Here is an 18,780-nt window from a genome sequence, read left to right as displayed (position 1 = left end):
ACCAATCGTATCGTCTAAATCCAACATGGACGGCGTTTCATCTTTCGAAGAAAGCGGTCAAAAGTGACCGACAATTTCTGTGATTTTCTGTGTTTTGGCGACAGATAGGACCCGCAGCTATGGCGGACCCGTTCACCAGGAGACTGCTGCGCGTGTGTGTGGCGCAGATATGTCAGACGTTGGGCTGGCACGCCGTACAGACGACGCCTTGTGAGGTGCTCACAGACATACTACACAGGTACACAAGTTGCAAGTAGATAAATATACTGTTAGAAAACAGTGTTTGGCAACCATATACTATTACTTATGACCATATTATTCCCCAAACCTGAAATGAATTGTCAATTATGTTTTATTAATGAGTGATGGATCGTCCAGGTGTCCAATAATCAATATGCAATTTCAATCGATTACTAGTACTGTGATGTCAAAGTAATCAAGTCTTTGAAAAGAGCTGACTTAACTATTTTGTGTTCACTGTCAAAATTATCGTTTTAATCCAACTTTTTGCAATTAGGTGTTCATCTTCTATCCTAGCTCTGTTATACTGTTAATGGGTGCCATTAAAATTCACACATAACTTAGTGACCAATTTGATTCCAAAGCCAGTGAAAATTAAGTCAGCTCTACAACTGCAAGAAGAATGACTACTACTACTAGTACTACTATGTTGTTTCTTCTGTAAGTGTTTTTCTGTGATCCTTACACTCTGCAGGTATCTGGAGCAGGTATCCAGAACAGCCCACAGATACAGTGAACAGTGTAAGTTGTAATTTATGATGGTAAAAGTAAAAGTCTGGCTGTGTTATCCAGGTAAAACTGATTCACTTGCTGCTTTGTGTAATTAGAATGCTAGTAATGAATAATAGTCTAATACCTAAGAAGGGTATTTGAGGCATTATCAGCTTTCAAAGGACTAAAATATCAAAGCCAATAAGATGTTTTGAGTATTTTGTCATCTTTGACATTTCATTGGGATGAAAGTCTTCACTCAAATTTAGCTCTCACTGATTCTTCTAACATTTTCTTCATCTTTCATCTTCTTCTTGACCTTTCATCCCTTTGCTAACCTTTCACCTCCCCACTGACCTTTCACCTTCCCACTGACCTTTTGCCCTCCTGTCTTTAGTTGGTCGGACAGAGCCAAACCTGGATGACCTCGGACTGGCGTTCGGTGACCTGAGCATGAACCTGCAGGAGATAGAACACTACATCGCTAATGTGGAGCCGGTGCCGTTCGCGCACCAGCTGCCCAGGTTCCCCCTCCCTAAGAACAACTCACTCAACATCCCTGAACCAGGCAGTAAACAGGCCAGGGAGAGGAGGGGATACATCCCAGAACACCTGCCACCCTTACCTGCAGACATGGATGGTGAGTTAGCTAGTACACACCTGTACAAAATACCTGCCTAGGTTTTCCCTCCACAAGAATAAGTATTGATCTTTGCAATCATTTTTCTATTTTCATATTCTGATAGTTTGCATGTAGGCAGTGGGGGAGCTACACTGCTAAAAGACAACTGAAATAGATGAAGTATTGGCTAATATTAGTAGTAATAAAATGTTCCTTCGTTTTCATCTTTTTCACCTGTCCTTATGTAGACCCAGAGGAGGAGCTGCCACAGTCTCCTGCAGCCATGGACACCAGTCAGCCTCTGACCTCTGCAGAACCAGACCTACATCTGGGTGCCCCCTCTGTTGCCATGGAAACTGACAGCCTGTCTCCTCATCTTGAGCAACGAGGGCTAAAGCGCCCCCCAACAGGTTATGAGGGAACTCCACCCAAGAAGCGGCCATACATTGCACCCGAGGAATCCCAGTCCACACCCTCTGCACTCAGCCGCAGTGGGTTCAGCTTGAAGGGAGAGGGGGTACTCCCCGAGGCCAGGACCCCCCCTCAGCCCAAGCCAGTCCCCCCAGAGCAGCCCAAGACTGTGCCTGTGCTGAAGATAGCTCCTGTCCCCCCACCAGTCAGTAGTGCCAATGGGTCAGCCCCACCAACAGCTGCATCCCTCTCTAACTCTGGGGGCTTGTCCGTAACAGTCTCGATGCCTTCAACTGTCTCCCAGTCTCCTGTCAAAAAACCCAAGAAGAAGCCCTCCAGCACTGGAGATAAAGAGAAGGGCTTTAAGATCAAGTCTAAGTCTCCTAAAGGAGATGTGTTAAAGTCTCCAGCTATCAAGGCTTCCCTGTTAACTCCCAAGTCACCCAAGTCTCCTTTAAGAAAGAAGTCTCCAGGCAAGTCACCGAAGAGACCCAAATCCCCTGGAGCTGCCAAGTCACCAGGTAGGGCCAAGTCACCAGCTGTATTCCAACCTCCAGAGATCAAAATTCCACCTGAAGAGCCTCCACCAAAAAGTCCAGAGTTCCCATCTCCCCCTCCACGCCCTCCCAAGTCGCAGCTGGAGGCTTTGCTGGTGAAACGACCAGAGGTGCCGAAACCTGAGCCACTTCCCATCAAGCCTGAAACGCCAGCACGCTCTCAGCTGGCCAGTCTGCTCACCAGGGATAGCCTGGCACCCCAGGCTCCTCAGGCTCTGCCAGGTACCCTGGAAGAACCAGCAGACAAGGAAGATGATGAAGATGAAGATGACCTTGTCATTGACCTGGAGGCAAACCCACGGAAGAAGTCCCAAGTGAACATGGGGCACACGACAGTGGATGATGTCATAGATTCTGTCATCTTAAACTTTCGACCAGCGAAACCGAAACAGCAGTCTGTGTACGATTTTGATGAGGAGGACAATGAGCCTCCTCCGAAGCAGCTGGTCCCTCCGCTGTTGTTAACTGTCCCCAAGCAGGAGCAGAAAGTCGTGGATCCCAAGGAGTCTGCTGCCATGGATGACTCCATTGATGCAGTGATTGGCCGTCACGCTAAAGAACCCCCCACTCCTGAACCCAAGATGACAGAGCCACCTCCTCTGGAGCATCTTAAAGTGAGCGAGAAGGACAAAAAGAAGATGAAGAAGGAAAAACTGAGGGCGAAGTTGAAAGAGAAGGAGAGACTGAAAGCCAGGGAGGAGACTGAGAAACCAAAGGAGTTTACAGAGAAACTTAAAATCACAACAAACGCGGAGACAGGTTTGTCACTAGTGGCACGGATGGAGCCAACACCATCATTAGCAGTCAAGTCATCACTTCCACCTGCAGGGGCATCCGAGGAAAGGGATGACAGGGATAGAGAGAAGAGGAGAAAGGACAAGAAGAAGAAAAAGAAGCGACAGAAGGAGAAACACCGGGAAAGAGAGCGGGAAAGAGAAGAAAAACACAGAAAGGAAAAGGTATTTTTTGGTAGCTTCACTATGGATGTTTAGAATACATGTGAGTAGACTCAGTAGAGTGTGCCAGCAGTTTTTAACAACAAAACAAGTTTTTTAAGTTTGCAAGTACAAAATTGACACGACATGTATATAGAAACTGTAGTTGGTATAATGCTACGATAGTAGTTGTTTGTTTTTTTAACAGATCAATTCACACTTGTCATGACCAGTGGAAGAGTAGCCTCCTGTACAGACTACTTGTCCACGTGTTGCTATGTGTTACACATGTACTACTGATATTTTGCCCCCTGCAGGCCCGGAGCCAGTCCCCTCCTCGGACCCCGCCTCCCCCTCCTGCCATCCCCAAACTCACACTGAAGATGGGAGGTGACTCAGGGGGCACCAAGATGTAAGTACACTGTTTCAATAACACCTAAACTTCGTAAGATATATTTTGTTTCTATTATGTTCATATACCAAGTTAAAGGCAGGTTACAAGCTTCAGTATTCTTGTGAAAAATGCAATCTTTCTTGTTTTTTTTTACAGAGTGATAAAGACTCCCCTCCCCCCACCACCACCTGAGAGGAAGGAAAAACCACCGAAGGCAGAAAAGACTCCCAAGCCTGACAAACCACCCAAGTTTGAGAAAACCCCTAAACCTGAGAAGCCTCCCAAGCCTGACAAGCCTCCTAAACTTGAGAAAACCCTAAAGGCAGAGAAACCACCCAAGACAGACAAACCCTCAAAGACAGAAAGACGGAAGGAGCCCACATCTCCACCAAGACCCCCTCGCCAGGCCACTCCCCCTCCACTGTCCCCTTCACCCCCTCCACCACCACAGAGAGCACTGTCCCCACCTTGGCAGCCCCCTTCTCCACCAAGGAACCCTCCTACCCCTCCTCAGCAACCCATGAGTCCAGGGCCTTACCAACCCCCTCCCCCTCCCTACCCAAACCCCTATTTCTATGCCATGCAGGCAGCTATGGGTTTCCAGCAGATACCCCCTGAACCCATGTTCCAACCCCCCACTTCTCAGTTCCCCCCTCCTCCTCCTTATCAGCTCCCACCCCCTCCATACCACCCCCCTCCACCACAACCCTATCCCCCTATCACACAGGCCTTTCCTCCTGCACAAGTTCAGCCGTACCAGGAGCCTCCTCCCATGCCTACCTTCCCACCCTCTCAACCTACCCCCCTGTTGCTCCACCCCCCCAGCAGCAGCCCACTCCCCCTCGGAGGCCATCAGCAGCAGCTGCAGCAGCAGCATCAACACCAACCCCAGCTGCCCCCCCTGCACCAAAGCAAGTCCAGAGAACGGTTATCGCAGAAACCATTGGCACTATTGTGGTGAGTTCTTTTGACCTACAGTCAACCCTGACCATCATCATCAGTACTGTTACTCCTGTAGCTAGTCAGCTGTAGGGGCAGTGCAATGTTCAAACCTGTCTATAGATTTGTGAAAGAAGAAAGCTAAGTTGTTGAAACTGAAAAGTGTTTTCCCCATGTGTAGGGTCCTGAAGGAGAAACCATCTGGATCTGTCCAGCCTGTTCACGGCCTGATGACGGCAGCCCCATGGTCGGGTGTGACAACTGTGACGACTGGTACCACTGGTGAGGCTCTGTTCTCTTGTTTACTTGTTTGTTACCTTTCGGTACAATGTTCTTTCAGTCTTGTGTGTATTTTCTTGGAATTCACAGTAAATAATGAATAAATACTGTACATAGTGTCTGTCTTATCTTGTCATAACCAGTGGAAGAAAAGTTCTTCAGTGGTCTTATCTGGTTCTAAATCACTTTTAAGTTCTAACCTTCCTGTCCTCTTCCCCAGGCCATGTGTGGGAATCACAGAGGAGCCGACTGAAGACAAGTGGTTCTGTCCACGCTGCTCAGTACAGCCCAAAACTCTGGCCAAGAAAAAAACCAAGAGGAAAAAACACAAACCATAACATGGCTGTCAGCTTACAGCTGAGGTTATGAACAAGCAGAGTAAATAACTGGTTACATTGTTATGAATATTTTGTACAGTTATTAATAACATTATACAAGAGAAAAGCCAAAAACTGGTGGGGGCTAGCTAGCTGTGAACTGGTATCAGAGAGAATTATCTGTATGTAACATTTTGTAAACTCAGATCTAGAAGAATAAAAGCAACTTGTAACATATTGTATGTATTACTCGGATCCACAAATTAAAAACACAAGAGGAAACACAAACTGATATTATACAATGGTAGTAGGGGTCATGATCTGAAACCAAATAGAGCATGTTGCTAAAACATTTCAAACCCATTGTGTATCCAAGACCAATTCAAATATAAATGAATCTATTAATAAGGTACAAAATAGAAAATACAGCAGGTAACAAGAATAAACTTAAGGTTCTATCTTAGGTGCAACCAGGTAAAGAAGTGGGACTTTAGAGATCAATGTGTTGATAACATTTTGCACAGTTGTGTCTAGACATTTTTGAGCCTCCTTGGCAGGTTCTATGAGTCAGGCTTTTTTATGCGATCAGAAAAAAAAGGCATTATAATCCCCCCAAAAACTCGTCCAGCCTTCTAAGGTTATGAGAAATACAGAAGACTTCTTAAATTTTGTATGGATAAATCTTTACATGTTAACCAGTTATGAAATACATGTACTATCTATGTCTGACAACATTAAAACAGTTCACCTGAAATGAAATGTATTTAGGGGAATTAATATTTGATTTTTTTTTACAAATGGAAATTAACCAGAAAAAAGGTGAAAGTAACTTTAAACAGTGTAGAATTTTCCCAGCTGTTTCTGAATCATTATTGGTTAATACTCAGGAATAGATTAGTTGCATTAAGGAGTAGATGGTTTAGATGTACTATTACAAGAAACAAACAAGTAAATACAATGTAAGTAAATAAACAAACATTTCTTCTCAGTTGGAAGAGAAATTTTTGATCATTGTAACTACAGTAACTGACTCAATTTCTAGAAATTGTATAAAGAATATTTGGCAATATTACTGAGTCAAGACTGTGCCAGTATCATCTTTTTATTAACATTAAAAAAAAGTTGACATATTGTGACATTGAGTTACATGTACTCAAGGCATTCTAATGCAATATTATTTCCTGTCATATCCATGCTTACTCGAGATTGTGGTAAGGTGTCAACCTCCTTAGTAGGCATATCAGTTCTATTGTACTTGGTTTCTTGTGCACTCCTCACCTACTTTTAAAGGCTAGTAAGATCTCTGGGGCAGCAGTGTTGTAGATGCCTATGTGCAAGACCCTGAGGCAGCTAACCTAAGGACATGGTGAAGAGTAAATAAGGAGATTCTTTCAGCACTGGGGTACTGTAAATTCATTTATTTTATGGGGAACTTAATTTATGGATAGGAGGGGAAAGATTTTCTTTTGGTGTTTGCAGTTCGTGGTTGAAACAACCCTGCAGTATGGTAGAAATACAAAACACAAGTTTATGGATTCTTAAGAGCCTTTAATGAAAATAATAAAATGAAAAGAATTTCAAAATTTATACATGTAATAATTACTTGAGAATGATGGAGTTTGTTATTACCTGTACATACAGCATTTTGCAGGGTAATAAAAATACATGTATGTCCATTCAAACAGAAATAAATTTGATACAGGAGATTGAGCAGCAATTCTAATGTTACTGGGAACCTATTTTTAAGCATGTTTTTTTGTAATGGCAGCCTCCTTTTTCATGTAGCATTAATGTCATTTGAAAGAGCATACTTCCATGTATGTTACGTATAGCATTATTCCAGTTGCTGCACCTTCATTGTCATGTCAGATATACTTGACAGTTAATCAGATTTCCCAGTGTACTTCCACATCAAAGTAAACAGAGTTCATACTGTAAACAAGAAATGTATTGTTTTCATTTCTGGACTTAATAAAATCCATGAAGACTATTGTATCCAAGCATTGCAGTGTCCTGAATTTCTGATTATCTGTCCTTCAGATAATAGAAGTACAACATGTAAAAAAGGAAGAACAAGGCACTAACATGGCAGACTTCAGCTCCTTGCAATACTCCCTTGGGATCAAGGAGAAAGTCTAACATTTGCCATACTGAAACTTGGGACAGGAAAGGAGAAGCAAACAAGGAAGGAATTACTGTTCTTTGTACATGTATGTCGTGACTGTCAAACAAACACAAAGACTACAAAAGATAGTTTATAAAAGGGTCTGTTTTATTTTGTCGTCAAAACCGTGAAGCTACCAATGCTGGTTTCTCTCAATCCTTTGACAAGCCCTACACAATTTGACTTGTGTACAAAAATACAAACATCACTGGGTACCGGCGAAACCTACTTGCTACCATCAAGTGTCCAAAGTCATGTCTTCTCCCTCGGAAGTAGTGAGCTCATTCCTTTAAGTCTTGTTACAAGGTTCTTGCACAATAGTTCCATGCTTGCTATATCACCAAGCTATGGATTCTCTATTTATTGCATACAAATCAATTGTACTGTATGTTACATTTGTAGACAGAAGCCAACAACAACAGACATCATGATCAGTATGTTAGAGGCCTGTTGGTTTAGGCTAGGCTTGTACAAAGTTACAAGGAAATGAGAAGGTTTGTGTTTTGCCCAGGTGATGATTTTACATGCTTAAGACATAAAGTGATTATTTACTTGCAGTAATAATTGTTTCTCTGATAATTTTCATCATAGACAGCAACAGACATAATCTATCCTTGGTGGCTTGCTGGTAGTGACAGAGTTAGAGTGAGCTGAGGAGGGTTTCTGTTTTTCCCATGATGTCCTCGCGCTTGGCGGAGTACACCTTCTCGTTGTCGATGTACTGCTGCTTGCCCATCTTCCCCGCCACCACCTTCTCTGCCAGCGAGATGGACAGCACGATCTGGTCCTTCAGGTTAGAGTCCAGCTTCTGCAGCTCACCAACCTGCACAATACAACGTTTGTTTGTTTGTTTATTTGTATATCATGATAAACACCTGCTTTGCATGCCAGTTAAATTATTCACAGAATAGACAACTTTAGAATAGATCAAAGCTAGGAGTTTATGGAAGGGACTTTTCCTCAATTAACGACACGTTCAGTACTTCTTAGAGGACATTGTGTGATCATCACAAGTGTCAGACAAAGAAGGATCATCATCACAAATGGGAGATTTTTATATATAATGGCTGACATCATCACAAATAGGGAACATTACTACACTAAAGGAATGACATCACAACAAACAGGGACATTTCTACTCATTATGTACTAACATCACATTAGTCCACACAGCCCGTACCTTCTCCGCCATGTCAGTGCTCTCCAGCTTCAGTTTGCCCTGCAGCTCCTTGATGGTGCTGCTCAGCTCCTTGTGCTCCGCGTCAATCTTCTTACGACTCCCCGTGAAGCCTGCCAGGTCCTTGGTGGACTTGAACTTGGCGATGGCGTCCTCGTAGCGCTGGTAGAGCGAGGTGCGCTTGTCCTGCGCGGCCTGGAGCTGGTCCAGCAGACCCTGCATCCGCATACGGGACTCACTTGCCTCGTCCTGCAGCAATCAACAGAACAAAAAACTTCAGATACAAAAATCTGGCAGGATTTTTCTTTAAATAGTATGTTCTCCTTAAGAAATGTTCAGTACTTCTTAGAGGACATTGTGTGTTCATCACAAGTGTCAGATGAAGAAGGATCATCATCACAAAAAAAAAAAATGATGGGAAAATTTAATATAACACCTAAAGGACTGACATGACATTTCTATACCTCAAATTCTGACATCACAAACTGGTAACTTACAAGTTTATATTCCCTGTTATAGAAAGAAAAAGGATTGCAAGCAACTGTGTTCCAACATTTCCCAATTTTTTTTTAGCAAACCACTGTTGGTTACCTTGGAGATGGCGAAGTCGAGGCGGACGTAGATGATGACGGTGAAGAAGAGGATGTAGAACGCGAAGACGACCAGGAGAGGCTCCTGCAGCAGCAGCAGCTTCTGGAACGAGTAGCGGAGCTGGGGGGGGGGATAAACAGTTTCAATCCTCCATTTGCTGAAATCCTTAATATCTGTGGAGTATTACGTCACAAGGACTGACCAGCCTTGGTTCTAGGCCAGCTTCTGTTCATCCCAACCTGTATGTCACTGTCATAATATATACACTTCCAGTGGACAAACCTCTACTGTTGTGCGAACACACCATATAGTGTGGGAAGGTTTTCACTTGACTTTGAACTTCTTTACTCACAGTAAAGTCCTGGATGTGCTGCTCCACCAGGTTGGACTTGTGTGCGATGACGACGGGGCGACCAAACGTGTCCAGGTACGTGAAGTGGAGCTCATCGGGATGGCGGTCCACGGGGAAGGGCACGGACAGGTCCACATTTCTGGTGGGGAGGAACAGACTTGGTTACTTAGAATAGACTACATCGCTATTATAACTACTGCTAATGAACATTAAAGCTTATACTTACACATTCCATTCCATTCCAAAAGACAAAAAGGATTGTGGAATGTTTTGGTTTAAAAATGTTTTCTTTATATCTAAATTTATATCTAAATTTCATGAAAGTTGGATGAACGTTCTCAGAACACAAAGAATCTTTTTCGTGACCGTCTTTGCTACCTGTCTACAAGCGCCCATTAGCAATTATAGAGAGTACAGAGAACTCACTTGGACCCCTCAGGCAGGATAATCTTGACCGTGATGTCATCAATCACCTGATCATCGTAGACATGGTCGACAAATCGCATCTGGAGAGCGTACTCATCACCTGGGGCATGATGGGATAGGTTAGCATAATGTTCTCACCAGCACTGGTGTTTGACAATTGAGCGCTTGAAAATTATAACTCCTGTTTTTCGATTAAAATACATGTATGTACACTGCAATGCAAAGACAACAATTCACCACTTAAGAAGACAGCTACACGCACACAGCTCTACTGACCTGAGTTGTACAGGTACTCGTAGCTGGGCAGGTTGTACCCGATATAGTAGTGGGTTTTCCAGCCGCCGAACAGCGGGAAGCGGGGACGCAACTCCAGCTCAACGGCGTCGTCCTGCTCATTCAGGTTACTCGTGGAGATGTTCCCGATCTCGTCACGGTAATACACATCACGTGCCGCGGCCGGGAGGATCGTCTGTGATGGGAACACGAGATAGATGTTAGGAATCTGAACTAGACAACAGTTACTGGTACACAGAAACATGGAGATGTACATGCACACAGATGTACATATACACAGCCTTGCTGCTTGACTTTGACAGACCCTGGGATCAGTCCTCTCGTTCACTTAAAATGTTTGACAGATGTGGGGTGTCTTTTTCATAGGACCACATTTGGACATTCACAAGTTCCAGTTGTTATCTAAACCACAATGTTGCACACCAGCTTCAAAAGCAGGTTGTAAAACCTTTGAAGAAAAAAAAAAACAAGGGTGTCTGGGCTCCATCAAATGACCAACCCATGGAGACAGCTGGCCATAGTCTAAAAACCCAGTCTGTTCTCTAGCACACCTACAGGCTACACACCCACCCACCACACAGTCTGTAGTGACAGGTGACTGTGTGTGTGCTATAGAAATTGTGTGTGCTCTGTAGAAATTCCTTACATACCAAACTGTACTTACCAAACTACTACACATTACTAACAAATCACTTTGTCAGAAGCTATTAAAATGAACCAACTAAAACCCGCAAATTGTCCCCACCTTGAAGGACTTGACGGAGGACCTGCCGTCCAGTTGGCGCTGGTAGTCGTAGCGAGAGAACGAGCCCTTGAGGCGGGCGCCTGAGTGGCGTACATCGTAGGTTTCCTCCACGGCGATGTTTCCCCAGTGTGAGACCTCGATCACGCGTACCAGGCTGGTAACCGCGAGGAATGGCGTGTTGTTCTCATAGTGGATCTGCAGCTTCTCCTGCAAGAACAAAATATGTAAAAATGTAACTATGCACTTTGGCTGCTAATAATAATATAATATTATTTTACTTCCAGTGCTCTACTCAGGTCTTACAGTAACAGACTGCTACACGACAGTTTCAAACTCGAGTCCTGATTGATATAAGAGACTCTCTCCTGGACCTTTCCTTTATTTCTAAAATTTCTCAACCTCCATATCTCATTTCCTTTGCAAACCTCACAAAAATGCTTCATCCTGTAATATTTTCCTCCAACAGAAGGGCTCTACAAGTTGTAGAGTTCAAAGATAATCAGACTCAATTCTTCATGTTACCTTTTAAGATGCTCTAAACCATGACAACAGAAGTTCCTTACCTGAGAGAAGGCCTCGACATTCTCGAACGGTCCATACACGATGGAGCTGTCCTCGACCTTGGCCTTTGTCTTGGTGTGTGACTCGATCTTGTTGGAGGCGAGTTTGACAGTGGTGGTCTCAGACTGGGTCTTGTAGGGGGAGTAGAAGTGCAGGTTTCCCTTGAACAGGACCAGCTGGTCCTCTGCCTGGGTGATTTGGGCGGGATATGGGGTCTGTGCGTGGGTGTACGCCTCCTCCACGTTCACCGTGGTGGACTGACCAGCGCCCAGAGCCTTGGGTAGGTCCACACGGAACAACACATCCGTGCTGCAGGGGACAGGAAAACGGTTTTAGCATAGGTAGCTGTCAGAAAAGCTTCGAATTCAGTCAGGAAATTATGTGTCTTTAAAAGTTTAATTTTTCAATCAAGATGCATTGAATACATCAACTTTTGGAAAAGCTAGTCTATCATTAAAACAAACTTCATAAAAATTCTCATAGCTTGGCTTTGAATTTTTGATAATTTTACCATTAGGTTATTTCAACAAACAACTTTTAGGATTGAAAATTTTGCAGCGTCGCGGGAGTTAACCCTTGACCCCACCGCCCAGCTGACACGTCGACACAACATGGCGGCCGCCATGAAGCCGGAAAATAATTTTTTTTCTCATGTAAGATTCTGTCCTCTAAACCGTAAACGGTAAATCATGTATGTACATGCGATCAAAAGCATTGCAAAAACTCACTGTTTCTATCAAAATAATACACTGCTCTACTCAGACTTGTGGTAAAGTAAATTCTATCTGTTGTCGTGGCACAAACATACCCCCGGCCCCGCCCTCCCCACCAAGATGCACAGAAAATATTTAGTTTCTCAATCTTACGTTCTTCCTGGGACGGTCGTCTGGGTGACGGACAGCTTTTCTGCTTCGTCATCCTTAGTCTGAAAAAATAGCAGCGGAAATAAATTCATAAATCAGACTGAACTTAGTTGAAACGCGTCATCGTGAAATCTCAAAACACATCTCGCACTCACTTGAATACGCAGAAAAATAATACAAGCAAGCAGAATTTGTGACCTCTGATGCTTACCGTCGCTCCAATAAAAGACAGTCTATCTCTCAAAGAAGGATCGATGGCCAGCACGAAGGAAGTCGTGGCAGTTTTGCCTGCATTTTCCAGAGTGATGGTGGTAGTGAATTTTGCAAGTTGCGACGTGAGGTCGATCTGTCGGTTGACGGCCGAGTTTACGAGATCGCCGCCGATGGCGCCCTGATTAGCCGTGCAGCATGAAGCTAAGAGTGCCCCGAAGATGACCAACTCGTAAGCTGCACGATTCATGGTGACTGAAGGGAGGATGGAGGCGGATGGTGAGAAGGACTTCACCGGCAAACCTGCACCAACAATGGCTACAGGTAGAGAGGGCTCATTAGCCTCGTTTTCACCAACATTACCCCGCTGTTAGCGCCTCCTGGCGACCATATTGTGAATAGCACGGTTAGGATTGCAATGAACTGCATATGAACTTTTAATTTAAATCAATGACATTATAAAGAATATATATACTTCTGTACAATGTCCTTGCTTAAATCAATAATTTTTCTGAAGCTTATACGTACTAGTATTCAGTTCCAATGTAAACTACTTTTGGATTAACAATTTGTAGGCATTGCATATTATTGGACAGTCAGTCACATCCTTTGGCAGATCATAAAGAAACTGCACTGTTGAAACACAGACAAACCAAAAACAAGCCATTTAATTAATAGCTTGGAGCAAAGTAACAAGACTGAAAGAAAACAGACTTCAAATATGGATTCATTTTTATTTGCATTTGGCTAAAGGCTGTACAGCATTTCTTAATAATAAATATCATTTTATTGTATATGAACACAGCACTTACCATATCATCGCATTTGTATACAACTTCAGACATATACAATTCATCTATCATTACAGTAATAATACAGCTCATATTCTTATTCTCTTTGTTTTACATTCTCTTCTGCACCAATGTGGTACAATAGAATTTCCTTACTTCGAAATGTGTTACAAAGATCAACTTAAAATAGTTTATTGTATTTTTACAGCATGTTTTTGTATTATATCATTACCCCACTACATGTAGATCTAGTATAGATTAAAATCAGCACGCTGGTGCAGTGTACACTTAGGTCTAAGAAAAGGTGAGTTTGTCCTAGAAGAGTACTTGGAGAAAACAGGCATGTAAGTAGACAGGATGGTGTGAAGATGCTTCTTAGAGCAGCTTGGGCACCTCAAATAGTTGTGTTTGTCTGCATCACAACTTTGTGTTTTTCTCTCTGTGAAAGTTTGAAATGATATTTTAACTCTGGTGAAATGATGTCTATCAATGCAACAATTAGGGATGATCTAAGATTTGACCTACAACTGCCTAACCTTGTGACCTATACAGGTTGGATGCCAAAAGGCTACTTCAGCAAAGATAAGGTTAAGATCAGGTCTGATGTAAAAAAAAAAGAAAACACTGCATTTTTTTGCTTTTGCAATTACATAAAAGAGGAGGATGAAGTTAGACAAAGACTGATGCAATACACACAAATAAACAAAAGTATTTCTCAAGTGAACAAATAGACTAAAATGTAATTGTAACAAGCAGATTTGTCAGTAGAAAATGCAAACATATACATATATCAAATTGTGAAGAAAACCATTTGTGTACTTATCCCCTTAAAGGAAGCTGGGATCTGGACATACTGCAGTGTGAGGAACTCATTTTGGCAATACATGTGTGTTTGTGTATGATTAAAGTAGATCTACATCTGAAAGACTCTGCTTCATTCTACCAGGTCAAATACATCTAAAACTTAAGAGATAAAGGCACCATCATACCAGCAGTATGGGAGATACCATTGGTTGAACCCACATTGAGAAACTTTCACATTTGCTAAAAAGATGGAAGTGTTGCAGTTTCAACATGGATATGAAAAAATGATAAAATCTGCCACGACCACATTCTTATTTCTTAAAGCACATGGACGGATTGATCAAGCTAGCATGGTTCTACTTACTTTGGAGAGATTTGATGGCTTGGTGTCTACAGCTAAACACTATACTTTTTTTAAAAATGTGGAAATAAGTAAACACTTTTCAACCTGTTCTTGCCACAATGTTGTCCAGGAAGAGCCTGTATTGCACCTGTTATAGGAACCAGCTGCACAAAAGAGACATCAGTTAACAGCCCCACCATAGGCCAGTGCTTAGGAGCTTCCTTATTAGATGTCTACAGTCAAACCTGTCTATAATGACCACTCAAGGGACTCTGAAGAAAATGATTTTAGTATACATGTATAGGCAGGTGGCCATTATAGACAGGATTCTTAATGATTGGAACAATGTGGAAAATAATAAAGGGAACACCAGTAAGAGTATGAGTTGAGGATGGAGAGTTCTCAGTAAGTGTATGAGTTGAGGATGGAGAGTTCTCAGTAAGTGTATGAGTTGAGGGTGGGGAGTTCTCAGTAAGTGTATGAATTGAGGATGGGGAGTTCTCAGTAAGTGTATGAGTTAAGGAAGAATAGTTCTCAGTAAGTGTATGAGTTGAGGATGGGGAGTTCTCAGTAAGTGTATGAGTTAAGGAAGAATAGTTCTCAGTAAGTGTATGAGTTGAGGATGGGGAGTTCTCAGTAAGTGTATGAGTTGAGGATGAATAGTCGATCCTCCTCCTTCTTGATCCATCGCAGCAGCTTGTTGATAGCATTGATGGCAGCCGGTTTGGTGACCAGTGGGCCGAAAGTTGCGTACAGCTCAAAACCTGAGGTGATCTGAAACACAGATAAATTGACATATTAGACTACACCATCTCAAATATCAAAACTATAATGCTCATCATTCTGGTGATAATCAGTACATGTACCTAGCTTTATTTTCGGATATTCTCTTGGATGGGATGTAAACAGAGATCCTGTGCTGAGGAGAGCCAAATCATAAGTGTAGGAGTGGTGTGAGTGGATCAAACCTTATGGTCTGGTCTTACATAGCGTATTTGCTGTACAAAACTGGTGGGTTACACCTTAAGGTTGTGTATCATTTATGTAAAATAAACTGTTCCATGTATGTGTACGTACCCATCCTAGCATGGTCTCCTTAGACCCCACATGGAAGAGTATCTTCAGTGGCCGGGCAGAGTTGTGAACCCTATGGTGCAGATATTGGTACATTCCAAACAGGCGATGCCTCTCTCCCTCCTCTGTAACATGGAAAATAGAACTTAAGTTCAAGGTAAAGAAAAGTTGGCTGGATAAGCAAATCTTTTCCTCACCAAACTGACAGAAATGCCCTAAGCTATGACTACTGCATACTTTCATATGCAGGCTAGTTCCTGGACCACTCACCCATATATGGTGCCTCCAGCTCAGAGCTTGTGTACTGTGCTGTGCTCTTGGACTTGTACATGAAGTGTCTGAGGTCCGGGATCCCGATCTGTGCGACCTTGTACGACCCTTTGCTGAGGGACTCGCGGACAGCCTGCAGACAGCCATACTTGTTCAGCCGTGTCACGATCTTCTGTCGCGCCTCCGACAACTCGAAGAAAACATCCCTGTCAGCGGAGAGCAGCAGCAGGCAGGCAGAACACTCCTCATCCAGGTAGGACACGTGTGCATGGAGATACCTGGGATGTGAGAGGGTACAGGCAAGTTTCAACCTTGTTCATAACAATATGTACATACTATACACATTCTACAAGTACACTATAAACATTGTATACACTATACACATACATGTACTAGTAGTACATTTACCACGTGTGTAGGACATGTGTATTTAAACCTGTAACGTTACTGTACCCCATATCATAATACAGGTATCATTTACAAGTAAGCCGTTGTTCGAAGTATACAAGTACAATGTACAGAAAGACAGACAAACTTCACCAGAAATATAAGACAACATCGCCATACCCATTAGAGTTGAACTTTGGCAGACAGATGGGTGTCCAGGACTCGGCAGACTGGAAGGACGTGGAGGCGTCCACCAGGTTGAACACGAGGTGCAGGTCGGCAGGGTGCAGGCTGTGCTCCTTCATCCGCACCACCGTCACCAGCTGATTGTCGCGCCCAACCAAGATTGCAAACACCAGATCTTTTGCCTTTGCCTGCGCTATGCTCTGTCCGATAATGTCACGTATCGAGCTGGCCAATGGCAGACACCGTACTGCACTCAGCAAAAACATGGCGTCACGGTCCATGAGGTTGATGAGGTTGTCTAAGAACTTCTCTGTCCCCGTCAGGAGTCTCCTTAAGTCATAGTTGCGCTTCTTCTCAAAGATCTTGCTGAGCTGGCTGAAGGTTAAGACGCTGATGATCTGATTGTAGACATAAGTAAGGTGCAAGAGAAGCTGCTGGGTTGACTCTGCGCTGTGAGCCACACACACCAGGATAACAGGTGGCCTGTTCAGGAACACGAACTTGTGACTGCCAGCAATCATGAACCTGAGAAATGAAAAACATCAGGTTACAAAAAATATCCAATATTACAAACCAGATCAGTATCCGGGATTTGAACCCCAAACCCTCTGGTCCATACGCAGGGTTACCCTTACAATACCAGTAGACACACTACCATGTTCTCACCTGATGTTGTCATCATTATCCTGTACAAACGAGACCAGTGCCTGCATCACCCCCATCGTCGTCACCAGCTTGTCCTCGTTACCGTGCCGCGTGTAGATTGGTTTTCCCGCTTCGCTGAGGATGAAGACATGTTTCTGTCGCTGCCTCCACTCCGGGCTGTAACACTCCTCCTCTACATGCTGTGGTCGGTCCCTGTTTCCTAACATACTGTTTGATCGCTCCTTCCCTTCTGCTGACACCTCCTCCTTTGGCGTTTCCCTTCCCTCGTCACTCGGGGTCGTACTTCTGTCATCGATGCTCAGTTTTCTCACAGACTGCTCAATTTCGTTTTTACCCTTGTCCTTTTCATCTCCGACTTTCCCGCGTTGGTACTGCTCATCGATTGCAACATTGATGTCTTCATAAGACTCGGCTGCGATGAGCATGTGGTCCTCGCTGGCACCGGGTGCACTGCCCTCCATGTCATCAGGCGTGACCTCCACGATCGCCTCGGCAGGAGGAAGCTGCTGTGCTGGGAGGGTCACTTCAGCAGTGGCAGCCATCTTGGATGCAGGCAGTCACTGAAACAGCACAGACAAACAGGCAATCAGAGATGGCAGACTTCAGCCCCTTGGATAGTTTAGCACCCCCAGGCAGAACATGCAAGAAATGCACAGAAGAAGCACACACACAGGCAGATACTCAGACAAGCAAAAAATAACGATCAGACTTCATTCTTTGGGGATGGATAACAAGACAATGATGAAGACTTGGATAGATGGATACAAGATTCAGTTGATAAGAACCTATTAAATCCACCTGTAGTGCACTTCTCTCATAGCTTGTGCCCCAGTGGTGATACATGTGAGTTTTTAAAATGACAGATTCTCTTAAACTGCTAATAACTTGTTATATGGGTTAGAAGTCGATTCCAGTACATATATTTCAGTTTTACTATCCAAAACCTTTGATCCACTACGGGAGGTCACATGACAAAGCGGTGGGTCAGTCATCTTGCAGAAGGCTGGAGAATCTGATTTCACTGAAGTTCGAACATAATTCTAGTTTCCTTTAATGAAATGCGAAGCTTAATGTTTTCGTCACGCAATCAAATCTTCAGATTATTACCCAATACATCTTCTCAAAAACAAGAAGGTCCTGGTGCTTGCTTCTACTTACAAAATGTATAAATTAACGTTATAACGTTATTTGATTATGAACAAACACATGTTAAGATGTTGCTTATGTCCGAGAATATTTGGAGATGTGATAAATCTACGTCACAATTACGGGCAAAAAGCGTGGCACTGGGCTGAGGTAATCTGGGAAATAGATTTTTTTTTTTAATTTGATGATTTGGGGCTAAATATCTGATGTAAAGGAAAAGGCGGGGCTTAGCAGAGATCACGAGCGAAGTACCGGTCTGACCGGTAGATTTTTATCATTAAATACTAGTGTAATCTAACAAAACAGCATAAAAATGGTACGGGGCGTGTATGTAGAACCGTACAAACCTGTTAAAATCGTAATCGTTGGACACGGGACAGTTTAAAACCTGTAAAATGGGAGAAATTTGTGGTGAGAGTCCGGCTCGACATGTTAGGCCGCCATGTTGGATCCTTCCCGTGATCCACATTCATTGGGACGTACGATTAGCAAAATGGGTAAAATAATTACATTTTAGATGCGATAAAAGAAAATTTATTTGCCT

At 43.3% G+C, this 18,780-nt stretch overlaps 3 protein-coding genes across 4 annotated transcripts; 1 reads left to right on the top strand and 2 right to left on the bottom strand.

Annotated features, from left to right (window-relative positions):
* The first annotated feature begins 15 nt into the window (after positions 1-15).
* Positions 16-6,135, top strand: LOC109477339 (transcription initiation factor TFIID subunit 3-like). Its single transcript, XM_019778538.1, is given in 9 exon segments — positions 16-238; positions 716-762; positions 1,130-1,372; positions 1,603-3,281; positions 3,575-3,669; positions 3,808-4,448; positions 4,451-4,608; positions 4,772-4,872; positions 5,090-6,135. Coding segments are annotated over 9 exon segments (3,201 nt in total). The 5' UTR covers positions 16-119; the 3' UTR covers positions 5,208-6,135.
* An 802-nt stretch (positions 6,136-6,937) lies between these two features.
* LOC109477340 (dolichyl-diphosphooligosaccharide--protein glycosyltransferase subunit 1-like) lies at positions 6,938-12,924 on the bottom strand. Its single transcript, XM_019778539.1, has 10 exons — positions 12,571-12,924; positions 12,363-12,421; positions 11,499-11,805; positions 10,936-11,142; positions 10,173-10,365; positions 9,897-9,996; positions 9,471-9,609; positions 9,119-9,238; positions 8,531-8,776; positions 6,938-8,173 (listed from the first exon to the last, which is right to left on the bottom strand). The coding sequence occupies exons 1-10, from the start codon at positions 12,817-12,819 to the stop codon at positions 7,991-7,993; spliced, it is 1,803 nt and encodes a 600-aa protein (XP_019634098.1). The 5' UTR covers positions 12,820-12,924; the 3' UTR covers positions 6,938-7,990.
* Positions 12,925-14,169: 1,245 nt separating this feature from the next.
* Positions 14,170-18,692, bottom strand: LOC109477439 (vacuolar fusion protein MON1 homolog A-like). 2 transcript variants are annotated; one of them, XM_019778712.1, is made up of 7 exons: positions 18,584-18,692; positions 17,091-17,650; positions 16,419-16,949; positions 15,852-16,129; positions 15,585-15,706; positions 15,162-15,281; positions 14,170-15,128 (listed from the first exon to the last, which is right to left on the bottom strand). In XM_019778712.1, the coding sequence occupies exons 2-7, from the start codon at positions 17,630-17,632 to the stop codon at positions 15,108-15,110; spliced, it is 1,614 nt and encodes a 537-aa protein (XP_019634271.1). In that variant the 5' UTR covers positions 17,633-17,650; positions 18,584-18,692; the 3' UTR covers positions 14,170-15,107. The 2 variants fall into 2 exon arrangements, with proteins under 2 accessions (XP_019634271.1, XP_019634270.1); XM_019778711.1 differs by having other exon boundaries at positions 14,170-15,281.
* Positions 18,693-18,780: the final 88 nt, after the last annotated feature.

This window comes from Branchiostoma belcheri, unplaced genomic scaffold (assembly GCF_001625305.1).
Source record: "Branchiostoma belcheri isolate BF01 breed outbred unplaced genomic scaffold, Haploidv18h27 scaffold4, whole genome shotgun sequence".
Lineage (NCBI taxonomy): Eukaryota > Metazoa > Chordata > Leptocardii > Amphioxiformes > Branchiostomatidae > Branchiostoma > Branchiostoma belcheri.
This window is presented reverse-complemented; position numbering and strand designations above follow the sequence as displayed.

Excerpts from the sequence above, each read along its gene's own strand:
- LOC109477340 (XM_019778539.1), bottom strand. The coding sequence starts at position 12,819 with ATGAATCGTGCAGCTTACGAGTTGGTCATCTTCGGGGCACTCTTAGCT. Across the intron at positions 10,366-10,935 it reads CCTCCGTCAAGTCCTTCAAG|ACGATCCTCCCGGCCGCGGC; the intron begins GTGGGGACAATT and ends TTCCCATCACAG. Across the intron at positions 9,239-9,470 it reads AGCACATCCAGGACTTTACT|CTCCGCTACTCGTTCCAGAA; the intron begins GTGAGTAAAGAA and ends CCCCCCCCCCAG.
- LOC109477439 (XM_019778711.1), bottom strand. The coding sequence starts at position 17,632 with ATGGCTGCCACTGCTGAAGTGACCCTCCCAGCACAGCAGCTTCCTCCT. Across the intron at positions 16,130-16,418 it reads CCAAAGTTCAACTCTAATGG|GTATCTCCATGCACACGTGT; the intron begins GTATGGCGATGT and ends CTCACATCCCAG. Across the intron at positions 15,707-15,851 it reads GCTGGAGGCACCATATATGG|AGGAGGGAGAGAGGCATCGC; the intron begins GTGAGTGGTCCA and ends TCCATGTTACAG.